At 38.9% G+C, this 27,281-nt stretch overlaps 1 protein-coding gene across 1 annotated transcript in view; it reads right to left on the reverse strand.

Moving 5' to 3' along the window:
• LOC122815635 (deleted in malignant brain tumors 1 protein-like) overlaps positions 1-27,281 on the reverse strand; it is a 281,322-nt gene that overhangs the window by 105,743 nt on the left and 148,298 nt on the right. The window contains exon 6 of the mRNA XM_044088309.1: positions 1,613-1,945. Within this exon, the coding sequence (XP_043944244.1) occupies positions 1,613-1,945 (333 nt within the window). The remainder of the gene's footprint in view (positions 1-1,612; positions 1,946-27,281) is intronic.

Genomic DNA, 27,281 nt, shown 5'->3' on the forward strand with positions numbered 1-27,281 from the left:
ACTATTTTTTTTCAAAGTCAGACATTAAATGTTTAACTGTTTACCACCTCCCTGAATGAAGATTTATGTCTGTGTGCATCATACCATGATTGTGCTAAAGTGTGTGACACTAGACTTATAGCACTGGGCAAAAAAAAAAAAACACACACACACACACACACACAGACACACACACACACACACACACACACACACACACACACACACACACACACACACACACACACACACACACCAAATTCTTGTAGAATTGATGAGCAACAAAGTTAAGGAAATATTTTAATTTGATAACTGCATAGATAATGCTACCAGTAAAGACAATGGAGCTCATTATTTGATTCTGGATGGAGTTAAAACCATGACAGGAGGTAAGTGCCTTCTTTGTGCAGTTCTTATCAGATCCCTTATAAAATATTGCCCTGTTTTCTGTAACCTTCTCACAAGCCATCTGGTGCAGCTGGAAAAGCTGCAATGATTTGTCACAAAGTGAGCCAAAGAGCTAAAAGACTTGTCTTATAGCCATGTGCTGCAGCAAGCCTCTCTATCTTATTGCCTTCTTAGGAGAGACACATGCCTGACATACAATGCATTTGAGGTCCCCTCACTCTGAAACTTTTTGTATAGAATATCCTCCAATTCTGGGTGATAGGAGGAGAAGAGGACATGGCTTCAGTAAAATTTAACATTATCAGTACCATGAAATGTGTCAACTTTATATCTCAAAGGCTGCAGCACCTATTGAATAAAAACTTCCCTCTCAGTTAAACTCAGCTTATTGTTGTACCTTCAAGTAAGAAACTGATGACTACAAGGACACCCACAAATGCCAGCACTGGATTTGGGGGCATCATGCTCCTCTGCAGCTGGCAAACTTAGAGCTCGTTCACCAAATGTATGATCCTGTAATTATCCATTCATGAGCATTAGTGTGCAGCATTGTATTATAGAATCTGAGTTTCTCCATCACTGCTTCTTATCACTAATGTTATGGTTATTGCCTTTCTGGTGCAAATATGACCAATGGGTCACCATGACCAGTATAAACCCCATGTATTTCAGTTGGAAGGGAAAGCTATCCCACATGAGCTCAGCATTCACCTCTTACCAGACCCTTTGACAAGTCCTTATTTTCAGGATAAACAGACCAGTGCTTTTTGTCCCCAATAGTTGAATGGCAGTTTAGATAACAGGGTCTAGTCTGTAGAGTCAGCATCCTTTAACTGGGATGTTTAGAGCCATAGGATAGCATTGCCTTTCAAAGTCTGTGAAGAAGAGCTAGTGAATATGATGTCCAGATAATTCGCATTCCTAAACCACTGTCACTTTTATGGCAGGATCTCACTGTACATGTCCCACCATGCATAATCTTTGTTCAGAAGGGATAGATAAATCTAGAAGCAGACACTTAACTGGTATGTGTAGTGCATTGATTTTACAAGAAACAGTGGATTCCATTGATTACGATGAAAAGCTTGCATGTAACTTCAGTATATCTAATTATCTGAACAGCACATTTGTTTTGCTTTTGTTTTCTAAAGTAAATTCCAAGAGAAAAGAGAATAATTAAATATTGCAGATGTAACAGTTCTTAAGCAATTGTACGCAACTGTACCTGTGCACATGACAGCTGCATCATTCGTGTGAGGTTTTGTGTCAGGTGGTCCAAGAAGAGTCAGGGAACACTGCAGCAATGAACTCTCATTCCCATAGCAGTTGACATCAAGCCATACAGGACCGGATCCACTTCCATATTCTGAGTTGTTATAGGCTGCAACTGCAAACCCACATCTCAAATACTTGCACACGAGGTTTGCATCATGGATGTCCCAGTGGCTTCCAGATATTGTACCCCAGGTAGAGTAGCGGTAAGGATATATTTCAACTCTACCAGAACAGAAGTTGCCTCCATCTGCAAGCCTTAAAGTAAAATAACCCAAAGTTTCTCCTGTAATGAAAATGTAGAAATTATCCATCATAGAATTCTACCTGCGGTTTAACCTGACATAAAGAAATCAAATCATATTTATATACTTTTTATACAGTATGAAAAGTATTTCTATCATAAGTATTCTAGATGTTTTATTACATTTTCTTCCCACTGTTAATATACACTTTACTGACTACTTACTATTCATGCTGACTCCATTTTGAAAGTACAAGACCTGCAGTTTTGAGCACCACAACTACAACAATAAAGTACAGGTGGCAAACAAATATTACAAATCTCAAAACCCTGTAAAGTGTGATTAAATCATTTTTGCAGTGGGACCATCTTGCACGCTCATGTCCTTGTGACTTTCAAAGCCAAGATGGCTATGTATCCAAGTAATGGGAGCACCTCAAAGTGCTGGAAGTTTGGCCATACTATATGTCCATTTACACACACAAACATATATATGTATTCCCCCTTTACTACATATCCATATATCTCTCTATAGATATGTATTTATTTATCTAAATAGATATACAGATACACACTCATACAAATATATATATATATATATATATATATATATATATATATATATATATATATATATATATATATATATATATACATAGATGCATAATTAGTTATTCCCCATTTTGGAGAGCTACCGTTGCTGTTTCACTGATTGCAGCTGCACTAATCACAGCTTCAACAAGAAGCCTAAATATACCATTCTTCCAGGTAAAGAAACAGACATATTTATTTTTAGTCCTACTATGTTTCACTGTGAACTGGCTGTATCTAAGGAAAGAATTATATTCATTGTGAAATGAAATTGTCTGAAATAAAAATGTTTAAACTGGACACATCTGAGTATACCTCAACAACAAATTTTAACTGTATTAGTTATACATGAAATATATGAAATATTATAGCAATAACCCATGCCTGGGTGTGGGTAATGCTGGATTTACCCACGGTTGGTGTGGTTTGGTTACGAGGGTGAAGCTTGATTGGCCAAACAAAGCCAACCGTGGGTAAATCCAGCATTACCCACACCCAGAAGTGGGTTATTGCTATTATACAATGACATTATTTAAGAAAAAAAAATACTTTTCTTAAATAATGGCATTGTATAATGCCTCCTTGCTGCCCTTCCACAGCTGTCTGCTATTCTGCGGCAGTTCTGATGTACTGCTCATATGTATGCCTACGCAGTACATCAGAGCTATGGGCAAAAGCAATGGAGAAAGCAAGATCTCCATTGCTTTTTACAAACTGTTTCTCTATGTTAAATGGGTTTAACATAGCGAGACAGCTTTAAAAAAAGCAACGGAGAATCTCTGTTGCTTTTTTTTAAAGCTGTCTCACTATGTTAAACCCATTTAACATAGCGAGACAGTTTTGAAAAAAGCAATGGAGAAAGCAAGATCTCTGGTGCTTTTTACAAACTGTCTCGCTATGTTAAAGGAGTTTAACATAGCGAGACAGTGTGAAGCAACGCAGATCTCGTGTTCTCCGTTGCTGCAAAAAAAGAGTTATAGTAATGGAAAAAGTCCAGGCGACCGGACCTTTTTCCATTACTATAACTCTGATTTACAATGTGCATGCTGACCAATCAGCATGCACATTTTTTGAATATTAACGGAGGGTCATTGTATAATAGATAATAAGACACTATTAGACACACAAGAACTGTACAGAAATATGTGTTATGAACCACCAGATTGTATTCCTAAACAGTATGCAAGTGCTACAGATTAAATGTTCATATATTTTATTATTTAAAATTTGTTGACAGGGAAAGTCCACTACCCAACATTTAACCACGTTAAAACTCTCCCCAAATACCAAATTTAAGTTGGCTTCATATTTCCTACTTAGATCCCCTTTAAGAACCCACCATATATATACAGTACCACATCATCTCCTTGAACTATCTCAATGTGGAGTTATTCTTCCTAACCCTGGTCCCAACAACCTGCCATCATCCACTCAACCTCCTACAAATCAATACATATATATAATAACAATAAATGCATGTAGTATGTGTAACAAAATTTCTGAATTTCAAGACTGGCTCTCTAAATACACACCAGATATTGTGGCAGTAACAGAAACCTGGTTGTAACCACATATATCAGACATTGAAGTTCTCCCACCAGGTTGCAATATCCTTTGCAACGACCGAATCCACAAAAAAGGAGGGGGTGTAACATTAATTTATCCTGACTCCTTTACAATTTCTGTCTATCAGAAACCAGTTCCTACTTTTGGCAACATTGAATTACTACTTACATCCCTTCACATTAATGGTAATAAACAATTATGTTTTGCCATATTATATATCTGCCCAGGCCAGAATATCCCTATCCTGGAAGATTTTCTCTCTTGGGCAGACTACAATATTTCCTATGAAACTATCATTCTACATAACACAAACATTAATTAGCAAAACTTAATCTCCATCTCCCCTACAAATAGCATTAACCTACACAGTTTTACACAGGTTATTACATGTCCTAAATGTATTCCAACTACCCAAACAGAATCAATCTTAGACTGAATCCTAGTTACCTACCCTCATAAATTCTCCAACATTGGCATCCTCACTAACCCCTTAAATGACCACCTGACAGCATTTTCCCATAGAACTCACTCTAAAATTCCCAAAGCATTCTCCTATAGAACATCTAGAATTCTTGCCAACTTCAACCATAACATATTCGTAAATACCCTAAAGGCTCACAATTGGACCTCAGTGGAAATATTGCCTTTGGATGAAGCTGTAAATTATTTTAACAAACTAATTCTTGATACACTTAATAGGCTAGCCCCCATTCATATCAAATGGTTAAAACACAACAATGCCTCCTGGCTAATGAAATATACTAAACAAGCTTTCCTTTCTAGACACTGAGCCTGGAAAGAATGGCAAAAAAAAAAAAAACACTGACAGAAATTAACTACAAACAATTCCAAAATAAGGCCAAAAAAATGAGTCATCAACAATAAGACAAACAATTTTTCTGTACAATTATCTATCAAAAAAAAAAAATCCAAAAAAGTTCTGGAAATCTGTTTCCTCCCTACTCAGTCCTGGAACCACACAAAACCCATCTCCTGACAAAAACCCACAACAAACTGCCAGTACATTTAACTCTTATTTTATCAGTACCATCCTAAATCTATACCAGGACTTCTCCCCCAAAATTAACACAAACTTTAATAGTCTACCAACCCCTTTAAATTTCATTCAGCATATCCGCAGCTCTTTTTCATCACATACTAGTGAAACATCTCCCTGTCGCCCTTCTCTCCTTTCTACATTTTTATTCTCTATGCAACCAGTATCTATCTCTCTAGTATGTAAACGTCTAAACAAAGACCCTGCTCCCTCTCCATGGATAATCTACCCTCTGAATATCTACAACTTGCGGCCGAAGCTATTGCTTACCATGTCGGTATACTTATTAACCAGTCCATCACAGAGACATATGTCTCCAACTCTGGAAAAAATCCATCATCACTCAACTACATAAGGCAGAAATAGCTATGATCTTTCCATCTATCGACCAATTTCTATACTCTTTCCACTATCAAAACTCTTAGAAAAGTGCATACATGCTCAGCTTCTAAAGCATCTCTCTGATAATGACCAACTTGCACCTACCCAACATGGATTTCACCCAGAAAATAGCACTACCACAGCTCTACTCTCATTTACTGATACTGTGACTAAAGCTCTGGATGCTGGCCTATTTACCTCAGTCATCGTATTAGACCTCTTCAAGGCTTTTGACTCAGTGTCACACTCTAAGCTGTTACAACAATTAGAAAAACTAGGATGCTCCTCAAATTCCCTAACATAGTTCTATAGCTACTTTAAAAACAGAAAACAATCTGTGAGGTGGCAAAATAAACAATCAGATAACCTGTTGAATAATACATGAATCCCCCAAGGATCTATTCTAGTACCACTGCTTTTTAATATTTTCATTAATAATTTTCACAAAGGATAAAGGGCACTTGTCCAATACGACAATAATCCTACTATCATCTTCTTTTCCAACAATCTCTCTGATCTCCAAAATATTACACAAAATACCTTTACATCTATTGTGACCTGGCTAAATGATTCACAACTATTACTGAATCCCCAAAAAGCTAAGCTTCTGCTATTCTGAACAAAACCTCTAATTTCAGACTTTAAAATTTTACAACAAAACAACACGTAAATTGAACTAGTGAAAACAGCAAAATTATTAGGTATAGCTATTGATGACAAACTTACCTTCAAGCAGCATATTCTCAGCAAAATAAAGAAAAAACATTTCAAGCTTGGGAAACTTAACTTTCATAAACTCTATATGGACAAGCCAACTAAACTAAAATTTGCAAACACTCTTTTTATCTCTTCACTCCTCTACAGAAGTCCCATTTTCAAGAATCTTCACACATCTCTCAGCAACAAACTGCAACCTTACTATTACAAAATTTGCCTCTGGGATATCAAACCGCTCATGCCACTGTCATGCCATTTCGGAATTGAATTGGCTTGAATTCCCTCACTACCTACATTATACCCAACTAACTCTTGCCCACAAACTAATACTCACACCTAATAACTGCCCAACATTCCATTCTACCCTACAATCATATACTCCAACCCATAATCTTCGATCTACTAACAAACATCGATTAAGAATAACAAAACCCAGCAACAGAGCTGGTCAAAGCCTATATCCTCACGTATTGCTAAACTTTGGAATGCTCTACCATCCTCCCTCACTCAAATTGACTCTTTAAAATCTTTCAAATTCACACTAAAATACCACTACCGGAATAATAGGTTCATAGGTTCAAAGGTAGGTACTGGGCTATCTGCCCAAGGGCATTTATAAGCCTAGCCAGAGTGTGCCGCCTTTCGCCACCCCATTGATTAATTAACTGATCCTCTGTCAAGCAGAGCCAATGAAGTGATCCCAGGTTTGTGTTTTCTGTTACACATCCACTCATCAAGGCTTCTCTTGAAGAGTGTTAGTGAGGGGCTTTGCCTGATGTAATTTGGAATTTTGTTCCAAAGCATGGAACTGTGACAGGAATCTATCCCTCCAGCATGTTCGATTTATTGTTGTGGCGATATTTAGCTCACTAGAGCGTGTGGCTCACAGTGGTTTGGATTTCTTTAGGTTGAGCATGTCCATCAATTCTGAGTTGGACATGGCTTTGTAAGTCAGGCAGAGATCACCTCTGAATAAGCGATATGCTACTGAGTACAGCTGGAGTTTTTTCAGACAGGCTGCATAGGACATATGTTTGAGGCTAGTAATCCTCTTGGTGAGGTACTTTTGTGGTCTTTCCAGCTGTTGGAAGTGTCTTGTGAGGTACATCCCAAATGGGGCATTGTACTCTATGATGGGTCTAATGAGTGATGAGTAGAGGGGCACTATAACCTCTTTATTTCTACATGCAAACCCTTTAGTAATTAGATGGGCCACATAGAAGGATTTCCTAACTACTTTGGCAATATGATTGTCAAAGGAGAGATTACTATCTACCTGGGTCCCAAGATCTCTTATTAGCTCTTCTGTATTAAGGGGGCTGCCACCTATGTGGTAATTTGTGGGTATTTTGTTTTTCCCAAATGGGATGACTATGCATTTTTTGGCATTTAGCTTGAGGTCATGACTTTGACACCAGGTGTCCGTCTCAGTAAGGCCCTTTTGTAGGATGTCCGTGTCAGTCGGAGAGTCTATTATGGCTCCCAGTTTGCAGTCATCAGTGAACTTTGTTAGCCATAGTCCTACTGTGTTTGCCTGTACTTCTGAGAAGTTTATGCCAAACGGTAGGGGTCCCAGGACCAGGCCTTGTGGGACACCACTTGTGACTGGTTTAGAGTCGGGCCTGGAGCCCACAATTCTTACCATGTCAGTTCTGACTGTAAGCCAGTTGGCAACCCATCACGTGACGTAGGGGTTTATATTCAGGCTGGTAAGGTTTTCTGTAATACCTGAGTAGGGAATGGTGTCAAAAGCCTTGTTGAGGTCAAGGTAGGCTGTGTGAACCACCTTTCTCTCGTCTATGGCCTTGTTGACTGTCTTGCAGAAGTCAGCCAGGTTTAGTAGGCATGATCTGTCCTTAACAAAGCCGAACTGGGTCAGGTCAAGTGTTTGGTGGTTCCCAATGTCTTTGTTAATGAGTTTCATGATAATGCTATATGTTCTTGTCTGACTTCATCTAAACCACCATAAACAATATAATATAATTATCCAGTCTCTACCCTCTTTTTCCATTCTATAATTCCTCTATACTTAGTCTACTCCTAGACAATGTTTCAACCAGGATGAAGGAGCCAAAGGTCCGAGGTCCAAAAAAATAGCAAACCAAGAAAAGAAGAATTCCACAGACCACCAAGGCTAAAACTAAATGTTATTTATTAATATGTTAGCGCTTTTGGAATAATACCCTTCCTCAGACATAGAACATAATAGAATGCAAAAAAACATTTTTAAACTCACATAATCCAATCAGCATTAAAAAACAATTAAAAAATTAAACAGTTGATTAAACAATTAATTAAACACAAGGTCTCTGCCTTTTTAAAGCAGGCTTCAAGGGCACTACACCATTCAGCCCTGGGTATCTGCTTGCCTCCAATTCCAAAATCCATCTAGTCTCACAATATTCCATGTAGTTTACTACATCACCTTCCCTAACATTATTCTTAATATGTTGTAGAGCCATAAAATGGAAATAGTGATCCTGATGTTCACTAATATGTTGTGAAAGGGCATTATCTATATCACCCAAGTGTATGGCAGACAGATGTCTCAAGATTTTGTCCTTAACCAAACAATTCATCTTTCCTACATAAAATGAATAACAGCACATACATCTAGCTAAGTAAACAATATTCTTTGTATTACAAGTGACAAAGACTATAGGTTTATAGGGTTTACTATCATATGTTCGATGCGAACGGGTTTTAACATGGGTCGAGATAGGGGAGAGGTTTGTAGTTCAGCAATAACAATGAACACCTATCTCAACCCATGTTAAAACCATTCCTAGGTTGGCTTTTGGTGTTCGACATTACCGTTTTCGAATTTCCATGTTCGACAAAAGTGCAGTCTATGGAGTTCGCTTTGAACATATGATAGTAAACCATTTATAGATCTTATTTGTAAGAGGGTGTCTAAATTCAACACTATTGCTGATGTAAACACATGCCTTAAATTGTGTACATGGTCTCATACCTATCTTAATAGAAGACTTGGTCTTTGTATTAAAGTTGTCGCAGACGATATGTTTCAAATTTTTGTTCCTTTTAAATACAAAATTAGGTGACTCTCCTTCCAAGTTTCTCAATGAGTCATCAGACTGTAGAATACCCCAATTGTTCCATATGACATCACATATCACCCACTTACTGCCCACCAGGCAATTTAGAGCATCTTCAATCCGGGAAGTTGTGTGCTGGTCTGGAATGGTTCGCTGATTCAGAGTATGATAGTCAACACATATGCGAATTGACCCATTCTTTTTCCTGACAACGACAATGGGAGAGGCATAGGGACTTCTTTACTCTTGAATTATCCCTGTGGCTTTTAGTTCTTCCAAATGTTTTCTTAAGTCCTCCAGGTCTCCTGGGGCTACTCTTCTGGAACGTTCCCTGAAGGGCCTGTCCTCTTTTACTCTTATTCGGTGTTCTGTACTTTTTGCACAGCCCACATCTAGTTCACTAGTAGAGAAACATTTTTTTTCTTTTTCATTAGTAGCTCTTTAACCCTGGTTAGCCACTCAGGGGGCAAGAGACCACAATTCATGCATGAGTGGATGTGCTCATACAGTGCCTTAGTGTAGGATTCAGCAGTCGAAGTTTCAGCTCCCGTCTGCATGGGTATCGTGAAGTTTGTCACTTCTGACTTGAGTAGCATGAAGTTGGCTTTGGAGAAGTTTTTATGAAGGTTTCCTTACTGGGGGGTGGGGGTGGGATGAGGATGTTAAGGGTGATTAGTTTATGGTCAGACCTGACCAACGAGGAGGTGACCATAGGTGTGGAGCATCGATTTCCCATGTTGGTAATGACCAGGTCTAAGATATTGGAGCCCCTGGTGTGACTATGGATTAGTTGATCTAGGGCATTGGAATTTATGAATTCCAAGAACCATTAGGCAAAGGTGTTAGTACATGAGTAGTTTTCCCAGTTAATGGCAGGGTAGTTGAAATCACCCAGTATTAGGGTGTTTAGTTGTGTCTTAATATTTTCCAGTATGTTTAGAAAGGTGTAGTGAGAATCTTGGGGCATGGTGGGGGATCCGTAGCAAACTACAATTTGGAGTGCAGTCTTACCTAGTGTTGGTTGCACCTGGAGAATTTCAGATGCATTGTGTTGGGCAACTAGCCTGGTGGTGTGAATATCCTTGGTGAATATGGGCACTCCTCCACCTTTAGTGTTTCAGTCCTGGTTTGGTGGCCGAAAAGTGTGGTAAGAGTTGTAGCCTCGTATTGCAGGGGTGCTGTCGGAAGCCTTGAACGAGGTCTCAGTTACTGCACAGATATCGATGTTCTCCATTTTTAGGAGTGTCTCGAGAGAGTGCATTTTGAGGTTTAAACTTCTAGGATTGACTAGCATTACCTTCAGAATTAGCATGCTTGTACCTGTTACAGTGGTGGTTTTGTCCTTTGAACTTTGCCTAAAAAAGGCACTATAGGAGTGGCAATAGCCTTAGCCAGTAACCTGAATCCCAGGGGGGACAGATGCAGACCATCTCTAGCAAAACATTGCGGTCTGTTGATCATGTCGTCCGAGGCAGACAGAAACTGGATCTCCTTTTAATGACACCAGAAGCTTAGCCAATTGTTGAAGTCAATCATTTTGTCCTTATATTGTGGTATCATTCTGGGCGAAGGCAGGATGCTACTCAGGGCTAGGGTCATACTTGCCTGGGCCACATGATCCGAGAGCTCTTCCATTTCTCTTATCATGTAGTCCATGGAGATATGTCTCAAGTCATTCACTCCAACATGGACAATGTCAGAGTCATATTTGTACTTGTTGTGGAGTGACTTGAGTGCATGCATTATGTGGTGGATCCTGGCACCCGACTGTAATTTTCTCCTTGTTCAGCCTGGTGAGTGGGACATCAGTGTGCCTGACTATAGAGTCACCTATGACTAAAGTGTTAGGTACGTTGTCTTGCCTTAGGGGCTGTTGCTGGGTGGCACACTGGTGTTGTGAGCTATGTGACACTTTGGTTGTGATTGGTGTTTGTTTGCATTTCAGCTTCAGAGGTCCTTGTTGCTTGGGCAGGTTACAGTTAAGGGCCTCCACATATGTGGATTTAATGTTGCTATGTGTGGGTGTTGGTGGTGTAGGTTTAGAAGGGCTATGTGTTGCTTGAGGTGTACTGCTGGTGTTAACCTTCTCCTCTTAACTGTCTAGCACAATCTTGGGTAGAGAGAGCTTTGCTTCCAGTTTGGCTATGTAAATGCATCTCTCACAGGTTGTAGTGTTGGGTCGTAGGAGGAGAGGATTGTCTGTGTACATGAGGCAATTGCTGCATTGCCCCAGTATGCCCAGATTCACCAGGTGGACAGGAGAAATCACCTGAAGCTGACCCTTAGACATGCCTGGTTTGGTGCTTTTTTTGTAAAGTACAGGAGCTGTTTTCCCTTACCTTAGCAAGGTACTTTGCAATTATAGGCTGTTCAGTGCCTACAATTGATTTCTCCTTATTAATAAGGAGAGTTGAGTGCTTCTATCAGTTTAAGGCTTCCTAGTGCTTTCCAGCAGGTATTAGAACAAGTGCTAGTCACAGGGATGCTTAAAGGTAAGATTAAAAAAAATGGTTTATCCTAAACACTGCAGTGTGCACTAGATAAGCTAGGTGTAAAAAGTAGGTAACTATTTTTATAACAGCAAGATAAATTGAAAGGAGTGGTCACTTTTGTATTCTGGTGCTATGGAATACAGTAGGATGGCCAATAAATTTAAATAGTTGAAAGGGAGTGATTTCGCAAAATGATAATTTTGTGCTTACTCACACAAGCCAGTGAAAGCAGAAAGGAAATGAGATATATGGTCAAATTAACATAAGAGGCAGGCAACTAGAAAGACAGTGGTATTTAAGAACATAACATTAAGCGGGTCGAAGGGTGAGGAAAATTTTCTGCCTGACTCACAAGAGGGAAAGAAAACAAATCACAGTATTCAAAATATAAAAAGGCAATAAAGTAATACAAAATACAATAAACAAAAAGCAAACTAACCTTTCCTTCACAGCAAAGTGTAGCAGAGTCTGGGAGATGTTCTCAAAGAAGTCCACCAGGTTCAAAATGTATGATCTACCCTTAATAAAGTTGGACTGGGTTGGGTCAAGAGTTTGACTTTGTTTGGGTAATTGAAATCACCCAATATTAGGGTGTTTGGTAGGACCTTTATGTTTCCCAGTGTTTCCAGAAATGCGGAATGGGGGTCCTGGGACATGGTGGGTGATCTGTAGCAAGCTACAATTTGAATTGTAGTTTTGCCCATTGTTAGTTGCACGTGGATGATCTCTGAAACATTGTGCTCTGACACTAACCTGGAGGTGTGGGTATCCTTGATGAATATGGATACTCCCCCGCCTTTTGTATTTCGGTTTGGGTTCTGTGACTGAAATGTATGGTATGAGTTGTAGCCTAGTAGTGCTGGGGTGCTCTCTGGAGCCTTAAACCAGGTTTCTGTTACTGCACATATATCGATTTTCTCCATACTGAGGAGTGCCTTGAGTGTGTGCATTTTGAGGTTTAGACTTCTGGCATTGAGTAGCATTACCCTCAGTTTTTTTTACTTGTGCTATTTACGTCAGTGGGTTTGTCTTTTGAGCCTTGTCTAAAAAAGGCACTATAGGGGTGGCAAGAGCCTTGGCCAGTATTCGAAAGCCTAAGGGTGACAGGTGCAAGCCATCTCTAGCAAAGCAGCGTGGCTTGTCGAGCATGTCATCCCAGGAGGACAGACACTGGATCCCCTTTGAATGACATCAGAAACTTAGCCAATTGTTGAAATCGAGAAGTTTTTTTTTTTATACCTTGGTATCATTCTTGGTGAGGGCAGGATGCTACACAGGGTCAGGATCACACCGGCCTGGGCTACGTGAGAGCTCTTCCATGTCCCTTTTCATGTAGTCCAGGGAGGTATGGTTCAGGTCATTCACACCAACATGGACAATGACAGAATCATATTTGTACTTGTTCTGGAGTGACCTGATCGAAGATGATATAGCCGAGACCAAAAGATCGAACATCTAAAAGCTTGAAAACTAAAGCAGAAATAAAGAAAAATAAAAAATAAAAAAGCAAAACCTGCGTAGCAGGAGGCAAGCCCCCCTGCACTCCCCACACCCCCCACTGCTTAAATATACCAACTCTGAGATCACACTACATTGCGGAAGAGGAAAATCTTCCCGTTCTGCACTGTACGCAGCTCTCCATTCAGTCCGTTCAAACTTTTAAAAGTTTGATCATATGGTCTCGGCCATATGAGGGTAGAACTTTTAAAGGTTCGATCTACTGAAGGGGGTGCATATATATATATATATATATATATATATATATATATATATATATATATATATATATATAAATACATAAATATAGATTTACTATCATTTTTGCGAAAGACATGCTGTCAGTAGTTATACTGCCAAAAATTAGAATGTCGTTCACAAAATGAAAAGTGAGTTGGATAGTCAAACACACTTATGCAAATGTACTAGTGCATTCACATAAGTGTGTTCGACTATATGTACGAGATCGCAGTACAGTGGGGATAGGAAATTCATCCATATCCCCACTGTAGTGCAATCTCAGAGTTGGAATAAATTAGTAGCAGGGGGTGCAGGTGCAAAAATGTATTATGTCGCATAGGAGTTTGATTTACATCAGCTCCTATGTGGCTACCACGTCGCATTTTCAGCGAAAATGTCGACTCGAATGTGTTGATCATTTGGGGCAACATTGTGTATGCTCAAAATGTTTTGTTTCGGTTTAACTATTCATTATTTCGAATGGCAAATGTTTTCCCATTCAAACTAATGATAGTAAACCATATATATATATATATATATATATATATATATATATATATATATATATATATATAGATATATATGTGTGTGTGTAGATAGGTATGTAGGTATGTACAGCAGCAGATGAGGCTTTCATCCAATTTAAAACTGTTTTGGGTTCAGAGCCAGCTTTAGTCTCCCAGTGATGTTCTGTCCATTCAATAGCATGAAGGCCCGAGGACCCTCTTTAAACAATTCATGACTTTCCACTTTGACTCATTGATACTTCAATAAACTGAATAGTCATGTGTGATGTCAACATTTGTGTCAATAAAGAATTTGTGTTTTTTGTCAAAGGTGTACGGGTTGGGGGGGTAAAGAAGGTGGCTGTCACAAGTGCAAGATAATAGGGGACCATGATTGGTAGTTGACAGTAGGAGTGCAGTATCATTATTCAGAAATAAATGCAAACACTGCTTTACAATCACAGCGAAAGCACAGAAATTTTCTGTGTGTTATGGCATAATAGTAGCAAGCCATGTGTTACATTTATTGCATGCAGCTTGCAACAGTTACAGAGGTAAACACTTTTTCGTCTTAACTTCAAGAAGATTTTTTTTCCTATTTTCCTTCCTTTCTTTTTTCTTTCTTTTTTTCACCTCATCTTTGTGGGAAACTGCACAAGGCACCAGATAACCTAGCTAGTGTTCTGAACATCTGGGTCAATAAAGATTCCATGGCTTCTGATAAAGGATTTTGCATCCAACGGGAAAGATTTAGAGTCACTCAGAGTCTTACAGCTTCTACTAAGCACTACTATTTATTAGACTTAGTGTCTCAAATTGCAGGCAACTCTGGTCTAGTTGTGGAACCATTTTATGTCCCCTCTTGGGCTACAGTGCACCGCACACACTGCACTTAACTGCTACTTACAGTTCTGTAATCAGAGCTTTTGATTATTTCTCTGATGTAATTGCATGTGTGGCTCCAGCTGATGTGAGGGAGCTTTAATATGTTTCCTAAACTCATTGCTATCTAAAGGAGAAAGAATTAGATAGTAGTGGAGGCATGCCTGCCTTTTGGAGGTTAAGCTGGAGGTGGGTATGCATCACCCAAATAGAACACAGACAGGTTTTGTAAGTAGGCATGTTACTAGTTTAGGAATTACACTTTTGGGAAGAAATGTTCAACCAATCTGTTCCAAATGGTCGGCATGATCTGCAGTCTAGCCTGAATGCTCATTCAAAAAATTTAGTGGATGTGACTGATATTACTTTTAATTCTTTACAGACAGTGTAGACTCTATTAATGAAAAAAAATTCTTGGAATGTGCAATAGGTTCACAATTTACCATAAGAGATTTGTGACAGACTGGGCTTAAGATAGTTTTGATGATATCAATTTTCCAAAGTTCATGGAGATTATTACAAGTTTGTGCTCCCACTACTTGTAAATTCTGGCCCAGGATAATTAAGGGTGGTTATAATCCAGGCTACTGATTGGACTGACATGTCTCTGTCCAGCTTAATGGAGTCTTTAATTGCAGAGATGTTGATGTCAGCAGCTGAATAGATAGCATACTCACCTTTGATGTTAAAAGATCAGAAACCTGTAGGTGTTAGTCCCACCCAAGGTGCTTGAATAATTTTTACATTACTAACACTGTAGTGAAACATAAATAGGTGCTGGCCTCCCAAATGTGCTGTCTTTTGGGTAAGACATTACACTGAGGTCCCCTGTGCCTCAGATGGTGGCAGCTCGGGTGTATATGAATGACCCCACTGCATGTATCAAACAAAATAGGGGACATTTCCACTATTCATTATGAATACCGCATCAGGTCTCCTCTGAAAAAAGGCCACTGGTCTAGTATGGCTAAACTGGTCAACAAAAGGATAAATGAAAACAAAAATGTTGCAAGTGTAAACAATGTGTCTTTGAAGCAGGGTGGTCTGGCATAATACCACCATATCTAAAACCTTCCTTTCTTTTGTCCGGTTATTGAGAAAGTCATGTGCAAGAAGCTTGGCTTTATTTTTTTTTATTCTTCTGGAGACTAGGATACAGCTCAGTCCAATGAATGATGTTGTCATTGTCTGAAAAGATTTCAAGCCTGCATAAAGTTAAGCACTGCTGGTGATTCTATACTGGGCGAGGAAATCTGTATTTTTGGTTCGTGACTGATAGAGCTACTTTTTTTACCTGCTCGATTTGGTTTCTGCTTTAAGAAATCTGCTTGGCCTGGTGTTTTGTTCTATGTGAGAGTTAGACACTTAAATTATATAGGCTGCACATTTCACAAGTTTTTTTCATTGGTTAAAATGTCTTTTGAGTGATACTTAAATACTCAGTGTTATTCTGGGCCTTTGTCTTTGAAAAGATTTCAAGCCTGCATGCACTAAAGCATGGCTGATGATCCCATGCTAGGTGAGAAAACCTATATTATTTTGTGTGTGTCTGATAGAGTTGCTTTCTATTACCTGCTCCATTTTGTTTTCTGTTTTAAGAAATCTGCTTGGCTTGGTGTCCTTGTTCTATATGACAGGTAAACACTTAAATTATCTAGGCTGCACATTTCACATGTTTCATTCGTTAAATTGTCTGATGAGTGATACTTAAGTACTCAGTGAAATTCTAGGCCTTTGTCTTTGTCTGAAAAGAGTTCAAGCCTTCACAAGCTAAAGCACTGCTGGTGGTCCCCTGCTGTCTCATCCACCCTCCCCTTTGTTGAGCTGCTTTTTAAACCTGATGATTTTATGTTGCTCATGCCTACTGTAAATTTAACTTAATAAGTTCCTGCCTCTCTACACTGCTGTTGATATCCTTAATTATTTATTTTCCTTTCCTTTTGCTTATATTGAAAAGTACATTTTGTCTCTCATTGTCTACTTGATCTGACTTCATTATCTAGCTAGCTGTTGGATAAAGTAGTGTATGTTTCCACTCTGGCAAACCCTTGTTTTTACATCAAAAGATGTCAGTGGATTTTCCATCTAGTGTTCTGGGAGGTATCCTGTTTAGGTTGGGGAAACAGATGAGATTTCTGCATGTAGTTTGATTGGCTGGGGGACTTATTAATCGACTTATCCTTTTTTTTACTGCCTTTATAAAGTCTGTTCAGTTGAGTGGCTATTGGTTCATTTATTCAAAGTTAAGCACTTTTATTGAATAATCACAGTTTTATAAGCTGTTTAAATTACATTGTTGTATCTACATCATTACGCTTGTTTGTGGTAGCATTTCATACTGTTTAAGTTTGTTTGTGGCAGCATTTCACTCCAGACACAGTTTTACTCTGCTTTTATATTAGGAGGACTGGGATTATTCATCTAGTGGCAATAGGTGTTTACCTGGTCTAGCTGAGCTAGGAAATACACAAAAGAGCTCTAATTATTTTATTTCACTTCTCTGCACTTGATTTGCACTATTCTGTGGAATAGATAGCTAAGGGGTTCATGAAGAGAAGGTTGCTGAGGAAGAGCACTGTAAGTTTCTTTGTTTATAGATATGTTAATAATGTTGCTGCTTTCCTGTTGTTTAAGCCTTCATGTTTGTGGGGTTGTTCCTGTTAACTGGCCTCATGTTTGCTTAGGTTGTTCCAGCCTAATGTTTCATTTCTAATGTGTTTCCATCCAAGGCCAGGCAATCCAAAACAAGTAAAAATTGCCAAAAATTCATTTCTTGAAAACAATTAACACAGAAATACATTTTTGTTTCTTGCTTGTTTTTTTTTTTTTTTTTTTTTTTACGTTTTTACTGTTTTCTTTTTTTTCTATATTTTGCATTTTTACTGTTTGTGACTGATACATTGTTGCTGATGATTATTTTCTGCTCATTCCTGCTAAATCATATGAGACATATGACATTCACACCAGCCACCACTACACTCTAAGGACTCCCTTGCTCCCTTGCCACCTTGTGGCAGAAGGACTCAGCCTTAAAAGTGCATTAAGTTGCTTAAATGTGTTTTAGATTTCCAAAAGCAAGTCTGCTTTTGTTTGTTGCAAAGTGCCATATGCAACATGGGGTTAGTGTGCTTTGCATGTGATGCAAACATTCCCTTTGAGTGGCTGATTTTTCTGTTGCACTCTCCCACTGAACCCTCCCAAGCTTCCCCTTCTGAACTCATCAGCACTCGAACCTACTCAATAATATAACAAGCATAGTTTAATAAAACAGCTTAACCTTTAGGCAAAGCAGCAGAGCAGCCTTGCAGGCACATTTGCACCTGCTCAGGTAACAAACCTTGCTGTATGGATAAAACCTGCATCATTGGACCACCAGCCCTGCATCATTTGGGCAGCTCAGGCCTAAAGCAATGCCTCATTTATAATGACAACCACTAACCAAGTTTTAAAAATGACAATGACAAAGAGAGAAATAAAATTAGTATGAAATTATATGAGAGATCCTCTATAGTATGACAGCAGGCCAGGCCCTCTGACAAGTTATCAGCAGACACACACTTCAAGTTATCAGCTATAAACACACATTCCAGCATACACTCAGTAGACTCCTGATATATAAACCCACATTTGCAGAGGTACTCAGTGTGCATACCACTTTCAATATGCAAATAGATAAATACACATAAAACCACAACCACCTACACATTGCTACAATTTCTGTAAACCAGCAAATAAGCCTCTCCAAGTAAGGCTGGCTAAAGCCTAGTGTCACAGTCACAAGCCTTGCCTCACACTGCTAGAAACTCCTCAACACAGAACTGGTAAAAGTCACACAACAGCAACTCAACCTCAGTCTCAGTCCAAGTCACATAGTCCATGTTGGGGTATGTCTCCTCCACCATGGGATTATATGAAGAGAAGTGAGTGAGAGATATGAGAAGAGATGGTTCAGGTGAGTATGCAGGTAGGTGTTGAGAGCACTGAGCCTTCACCTACCTTCACCCCACAATATAAACAAATAGATGAAAAAATGATACCGACTCCAAAAATTGCATTCTTCAACAATCAAAGGATCCAGTGTCTTGTCAGGCAGTCAGGGAAGACATGGTGGTCAAGACATGGTGTTTGCCAGGAGCACTTCTTTCTCTAGGCTTTCTGAGGCTTTGCACCTGGCAAGGCTCACCCTCTTGCTCATTCTAGGCTCACCTCAAACAATTAAATTTCCACAATTAAAACGAATAAAAATCCAAAATCAGTTCAATAAAATCCAAGCTGAGACAAACTCAAGGTTCTGCTGCTTATGGCTGAAAATGATCTTTGTGAAAGAATTTTCACCTTGACCTGTAATGATTCTTCACCATGTCATGGATCATGGGCACACCCCACCGAAGCATGGTTTACAGCACAAAAATATGCACGTTCAGACATCAAACTGAGAGTGAAATAACAATGGTGGAAGTGTATCTATCTTAATTAAAACCAGGTACACCTCAATATTGGTCAAACAGTACTACTCTGTCAAACTACCCCATGTCCAATTAACTATAGGCAAAATGCTAACTATAGGCAAATGCCCTACCAACCCCATGATAGCTAGCAAAAAGCCGCCATGAACCAAGAAGACCACTACCCACTACTTATTGACTTCAGTACCTCACTACATCATGGTTCATTTATCCTATTTCCATCGATTTGACATATTCCATCGATCGGTGATTCATCACACAAGGTCTGGACTTTGTCAATAAGGTTTTGATGACTTTGTCAATACAAATGATCCCATCCCTCCATCTAATGAACCTTACCTTGTTACTACTACTATACTACTATAACACCAATCAATATCAAACAACTTATAATGATATATAATATATATATTTTTCTTGTATAAATATTGTATATAAAATGTTTGTGTGCATTTCTTTATGCATGCATTTAACTTGCTGTATAACAAATTTATTTTAACAAATTTATTTGCAATTCTTTTTTTTTTAATTTTAAAAAATTTTTTTGTATGGAGCTTTTCTCCTTGGGTCTCCACTGAAAATGGGCCACAAGCCCAGCTGGACCAACCCGGTTAACAAATGTCAATAAATAAATAACATAAGTAAATAAATGCTCTGGAGCAGATATTCTGCACCCACGAGCTCAGCTCGAAGGTAATGTCCTAGTATTCAACATGGGGATGGGAGTCATTGCACTCCACCCTGTGTAATGCCCTCCCTGGTAAGGTTAGACCATAAATCAGTCTCATTCGAAGAAACTATCAAATCCGTCACTACCACAGGAGCAAATAAACTAAAAAATCTTTTCCAAAGCAATCTGCAGCCTACTAAGCTATAGTATAAAAATGTAATACCTCCCCTCCCAGTGAATGATGACACCTATGCACAGGTGTACACAAATGCCCTATATAAACACTCAAGCAACTGTTTAGACTTGGCTGTATCTAACCTGATTAAAACCAAGTCCTCCCAAAAAAAAAATCACCCTGGTGGACCATAAGTATAAACAGGTTATATAACAAAAGGAAGAAACTGATGTCATAGAACAAGAGGAAACTAACTCAACAGAGGAAGAAGCCCCTCAAAAGCTTGAACAAGCAAATCAGAAATATTGTAAAGTCCTCTAAAGCTAGTTAGGAAGCTAAAATATCATCTATAGGGGATAATCATAAGCCATTTTTAACTATGTCTGAAATCTAAAAGTGAATGCCCAGCTCTGCACCAAACTGGTAGTAGATGGCACGACTCATACTATACTGGATGAAAGCATTCCTGACACCGATCTTCTACCTTGCATCTCCAAAGAGCAAGTCATATTGGCAGTCTCCAAGGCCAAAATCATGGCCACTATGGAATCAGATAACATCCCCGGCTGCTTACAAAACAGTCTAAAACAAGACCTAGAAGAATCATTTGGCACTAGCTTTAACCTCAGCCTGAGCACTGGCTTTGTTACAGCAGAGTGGAGAACAGCAACAGTAATTCCCTTGCACTAAATGTGCCCATTAACTGACCCTGTGAACTTTTCTGCAAGGCCATGGAAAGAATCATCATGGGCTTTATCACCAAGGACTTAGTTCTCCCAGTTAATGTTTGGGTAATATACCCAAACATACATACATACAGAAACATATTACCCTTTGACTATATGTAGGGAGGCAAGTCCCCCTGCACCCTCTCACACCCCCTGTTACTTAAATATATCAACTCCGAGATTGCACTTCACTGCACTAAGTGCAGTCTTGGAGTTGATATATTTAAGAAGCAGGGGGTGTGGGGGTGCAGGGTGGCCTGCCCCCTGCTTGTACTTGGAGAACATTAATATAGTTTGTGTTTTATTTGTTTCTGTATGTACTTGTGCTGGAATATAGTGAGTGTTGGTATCCTGTGTTTTTTCAGGGTTTTGAGTTTTCAGTATTTTGAACTTTCAGGATTTTGGTCTCAGGATTTTGGCCTTCAGGATTTTGGGCTTTCTGGATTCTGTAGCTCTCCCTATATATATATATATATATATATATATATATATATATATATATATATATATATATATAAATACACACACACATACATACATACATAGCCTGCCAATATACCAAAACAGTTATTCCCATAATATGTGTCCAGGCTGTTTTTAAAAATATCTAAACTACTGCTTGCATTAATGCAATTTGGTAGTCTATTTCATGCATCAGCTATTACAGAAAAATTTCATGAACTTTCAACAGAAGCCTACCAGACTTAAGTATGTGTTCACTTGATTTCTGATATTGTGAATGGTCCAGTTTAGGCAGCTTTTGTGGATCTGTTTGGTGTTTAATTATCCATTTCCCAATCACATATCCAGAGTATCAGGTTTATGTCATACAAAGCTTTCCTTTGACAGCATTATCAGAAAGTTCTGCCTATGTCCAAGTGTCTAGCACAGATTGTACTTTGACTAGGTGTGACAATCACTTGAATAAATGACTGCATTCTCAAGGGTATGAGGTTTCACAATTTTACACATGAGCTTTTGAAAAGTTGCAATGTAGTCCAAAAGGTAAGACAGTGTAATGAAAAAGACTTGCACTGAAAGAGACTATTTTTTTTTTGTTAGCTTGAAGTGTGAGGGAGAATTTCCTGTACCTTTGTTCAAATCTGTGGCGTTCAGAAACCTTGCTTTGCCTGTATTCCTCATGATCTAATTAATCCTAGAAACTGGATAAGTATCAAATATGGATATCCTGTTTAGTTTCCAGAAACCACTATAAAATCTTATGGAGCCATCAGGCTTAGTAGCCAACACAATCTGACTACCTTTACTGTGGGACTCCTCAACAGCTTCTAAATGAAACATCATTCTCACTTCATCACTTATTGTTTTTGTTTGAGACTGTGGTACCCTCTACAATATTAGACCTTCTCCACTGACATAGTTTCAGTATAATGCTGTATTAAATCTGTTCTATCAGGTACCTCAGAAAATACTTTTTTATTTCTCTGCAAGAACAGTTTTACTTCTTGTTTCTGTATCTTAATCAATGTTTTATCTATTTGAATAGTGTTCCAGTACCACACTACTGGTGCCTCTGTCAGATCTCCAAGCTTCCCTCCATGGTTTTAATACATTTATTCAATATATTTGCTTTTTGTTGTTGTTTTTTAGTTTGCTATGTTGCAGTTCATTTTATTTACATTCTCCGATATATCTTAAAGGTTAATTTCCAGTTTGCTTAAAATTTATGTTCAGTTCAGTTGTACTACATAAGTTATATCTTCTCCTGTTTTTTTTCTCCCCTATCTTAAAGATTAATTGCTATTTTAGTAGAAATTTATGTTCAGTTCCACCACTAACCATTGGACCCCTGTTTTTAAACTCCCAGAGTCTGTCATTCTGGTTATACACCCACTCACTGCTGCATGACCTATGCCCTTTACTTATGTTCCTTTACAACTAGTATTACAGCTTTTAATCTGTCTAATATTTGTAAAGTGTGATGTCATGCTTTTAAGTTAAGTTTTCTCTTTCTCTGCAGTCCCTTTTACTCATATGGGGTTCCCTGATTCATTACTTTTTCTTTTGGTATCCCTCCCTGCAGAAAATGAACTCTAGTGATTTGGCTATTGTTTTAGCTTTTCACAGTGGTACTAATTCAGTAAGTGCAATAATATAATCGGTAACCACTACAGTATATTGGCAGCCATAGCTAACTTTTATTTATTTATCTTATTTATTCTTTGTTGACTGGCTTATCCCACTAGACTAGTGGCCTCATTACAGTGGAGACCGGAGGTAATATTTATACTTCTAAGGATGATTAGCCAGGGCATTAGAGAAACTTACCTGCTCTTTTTCATAGGTGCTGTTGGACCTTTTACATCCTGCTGAGCTACCAACAACTTAAGCAAATGGACTTGAGCTAAGCATCGCATGTGAAGGGTGATACTCTTACGGGTGCAGGACCCCTCAGTGGTGCACTGTAGTGTCAGCCAGCAGCTGGAAAAGAACTCACAATCCTCTGGTCTTTCAAAACCAACAGTGAGTGTGCTACTGGCTGCACCACTGACACTACTAATGGGCCTATTAGTTCCATGGTTAGCCACTTAAATGGAACCTCAATAACTGGCCTCAGTAATAGGCATAGGTATAACTGGACATCAGAACCCACAATGTGGTTGACATTCTGTCCAAGCAGCTCAGATGTTTTCGATTTATTTCATCACACCAGGGCAATAAAATTAACCTAAAACTCTAGCTTTTGTTTTGTCCTTTCCTAAGTGCCCTACAAAAATATGGCTATGTGCCATTCTCATCATGAGTGTTCTAAAAGGTTTTGTAGTCAAAGTCAGTATAATGTTTCTTCATTATCTGTGTATTCACCCTACACAGAAAAAACATTTTGCAATTCAAAATATGGATATGGGATGAGATAAACCTGATTATCTGGTTCTCCTTCTTTGCCAGCTATGTTTGTTCTGCCCCTGTTTAAGGTGTTGTCCTCCCACTGTTCTTTCTTGAAATCCACAATGTTTATCTATATATATGTATCTATAAAGTCAAGGACACCTTCATCAATGAACCTGACATGAAGTGGAATGTGTAACCTCTTCATCCAAGAATTGGGGTGTAAGTATTTCTTCTCCTGTGTCTTCCTCTAGAAAAGGCAATTTGTGCCAGTAATTTTCTTCAGCGGTTGGTTTTGGCAGCTTCTTTACAATTACCTCATAACTTCTGTTTCTTTAATTCCTGCTGGTTAATCATTCTGTTTCTGATTAGCCCTCTGTTCTGACCTTAAAGAGGGAAACCTAGAAATCTGCTTGGATTCCTTTTCTTTTTTTTTCTTTATGAATTTATCATTTTTTTGTTGTTTTCTTCTTTATTCCTATGCAGACATTCATAACTTTAATGACTGGAATTTTCTGACAATGTTGTACAACACATACTAAGTTTTTTTCACTTTCACCTTCTTCACTGACTTTTTTCACTACCTTAACAAGTGGAGCTTTCCGGTAAGACTCAGTAACAGGTTTCTGATAACATTCGATTTTTTTATTACTCCGTGCCACAGCATGTCTTGGGTTCCTTTTGAGATTTCTGCACCTATCATTTTTTCATTATCCGAACAGCATATTTTTTACTATTTGTCAGGCTGTTGTTGCTTTACGCCATTTCTACCAGCAGTATATTCTGACCAGAAAGTAACTGTGCTTCCTCCTCCAATACTTTCCACACTGCCTTGAACTGGAGTAGGTCTTGACTTATTATAAAATCATGTGTAAACAGTGTCTACATTTCTGCATGTTATAGTACAGGCTTTCCTTTCTCCGTGGACATCTATTGCTTCTACTTTTTTTTCTTCTCTATGTTTTGTGTTTGAAGAAATTATGCTTTTTAATCCCCCGTTAAACATAAGCTGCTTGTGTGTCTGCTGAGATCATCCCTGGTGTTCTGATGGCTAATGACCATCTCCCATATCCTCAGATATAGGCAGTGTATACCTGGTAGTACAGTGGTTTACAACCCTGTGTCACCCTTCCCTGGCTACAACCAGAGCACTCATGCATGCGCGCGCACGCACACACACACACACACACACACACACACACACACACACACACACACACACACACACACACACACACACACACACACACACACACACACACACACACACACACACACACACACACACACACACACACACATGCACACACACACACACTTGTATACACATGCACACAAACAGACACACTTGTATACACACACATGCACAAACACACTCCACATGCACACAGGTACATGCAAACACACACTCTCCATTCACACAGGTACATGCAGGCACACAAGCGTATGCTTACACACAAACATTGATACTTATGAGTAGCATGCATGGATTGACACACATCCACACATATGCAGTCTGTGTCCTCATACAAAGGCATAGGCATACAAACAGGCACTCACACCTCCTATAATACAAACACATACCCCCACTTACCTGCCAATGTACTTCACCCCGCTTGGAGTAGCTCCATTGAAATGCATAAGTGCATGCTAACAAGTACAGCTGACCGTTTACACTTTCACTGTTAGGGGACTTGCATAATATGTACATGTCTGCCATCTGTTCAAACATTTTAATGGAATAGTGAACTAGGCTGCATAAAAAGCCTAGTTAGCACAAGTGCCACTCACTGACTACTAACTCTGACCACTCTTTTATGTAACTGGCCATAATACAACTACTTGTTCACAATCTCTATCTGACTATCCTCTATCCCTCTCCTCTACTGTCTGTAGCTCCCTTTTAACTGGACCTCCTCAATACTCCTTCATAATTTGTAACCATTTTCATCCTATAAGTACTTCACTGTCTATTTTCAACTGATTGCATTTGAAAATACCTAGACCCTTATAAGCTTGATATTAACTAATATTTTTACTGCATTTTTGTTTTAATTGTCATGTTTTGATTAACTGTTATAATGTTACTATTCTATGAATGTTCATTTACTATTCCATGGATGCACATTTATTATTTTTTCAATAACTGTCATATCATTACAATTCTATGTATGTTCATTTACCATTCTATGTATCTTCTTCTTCTTTCAACTTTTCCCGGTTAGGGGTCACCACAGTGGATCACCTGTCTGCTCATGATTGGCAGTGGAGTTTTACGGTGTTGAGTTGCCAGCCCGGCACCCAACCTTCCAAAAAAGGCACACACACATGCATGCACTGACACCTAGGGCCAATTTAGAGTGTCCAATCCACCTACAGCATGTCTTTGGGATGTGGGAGGAAACCAAAGCACCCGGAGGAAACCCACACGACCACAGGGAGGACACGCAGACTCCACAAAGAAGGCACCCCAGCCGAGGATTCAACCAGAAAACCTCTTTCTGTGAGGCAGCAACGCTAACCGCTGCACCACCATGGCTGCTCTATATAAATTTTTTGATTAACTGCCATTTCATTACTAGTCTATGTATGTATGTATGCATGTATACACATTTATTATATAAATCCTGTATAACTGCCTTGTACTCATTCTGTAAAATGGAGCATTTATCCTCGGACCTCTGCTGAAAATGGTACTTGTGTCCAGCTGGACTTAAAAAAGCAATAAATAAATAAATAAACATGCAGCTTTAAAAACCTTTCTGCTCAGCAGTGATACCTAAGTTACTGAACAGTAGTAGCATGTCTATTTATAACAGACATTACGCATATTATTAAACACATCCTTACACCCTTGTGAGCTGTAAAACTTGACTGGAACTCCCAGCCTAGATAGTCTGTTTTCTCTTTTGTTTAAAGTAGTATATTCATCTTTAACATTGTAATCCCATCATAGGATTGACTTGTAATATTTGTCATCGTATACCAATGTTTTTTATTGCAAACTAACTGTGCTTTACGATCGGGCAGCAGCACTGGCCCTCGTGGTAGCCCCAAAACCAGACGCCTACCGAGTGGCACTCAGGACCCCCAGGACCCCACCAGTGCGAATGCACAAACAACTTTAAAAGCCCATTAAGAGACTCAGGGTAGCCCCAAAACCAGACGCCTACCGAGTGGCACTCAGGACCCCCAGGACCCCACCAGTGCGAATGCACAAACAACTTTAAAAGCCCATTAAGAGACTCAGGGTAGCCCCAAAACCAGACGCCTACCGAGTGGCACTCAGGACCCCCAGGACCCCACCAGTGCGAATGCACAAACAACTTTAAAAGCCCATTAAGAGACTCAGGGTAAATAATTGTACTTTGCCAAACACCTTGTACTTTACTAAAGGTACCAGGTAGAATAAAATCTATTGAACACAGGTTCCTTCTACATAAAAATCAACAAAAAGAAATAAAATTAAAGGAAAAATAATAGAACTTAGGTAGCTACCAT

The sequence above is a fragment of the Protopterus annectens genome, chromosome 1.part1, assembly GCF_019279795.1.
Source record: "Protopterus annectens isolate FY-2018-M chromosome 1.part1, PAN1.0, whole genome shotgun sequence".
NCBI lineage: Eukaryota > Metazoa > Chordata > Ceratodontiformes > Protopteridae > Protopterus > Protopterus annectens.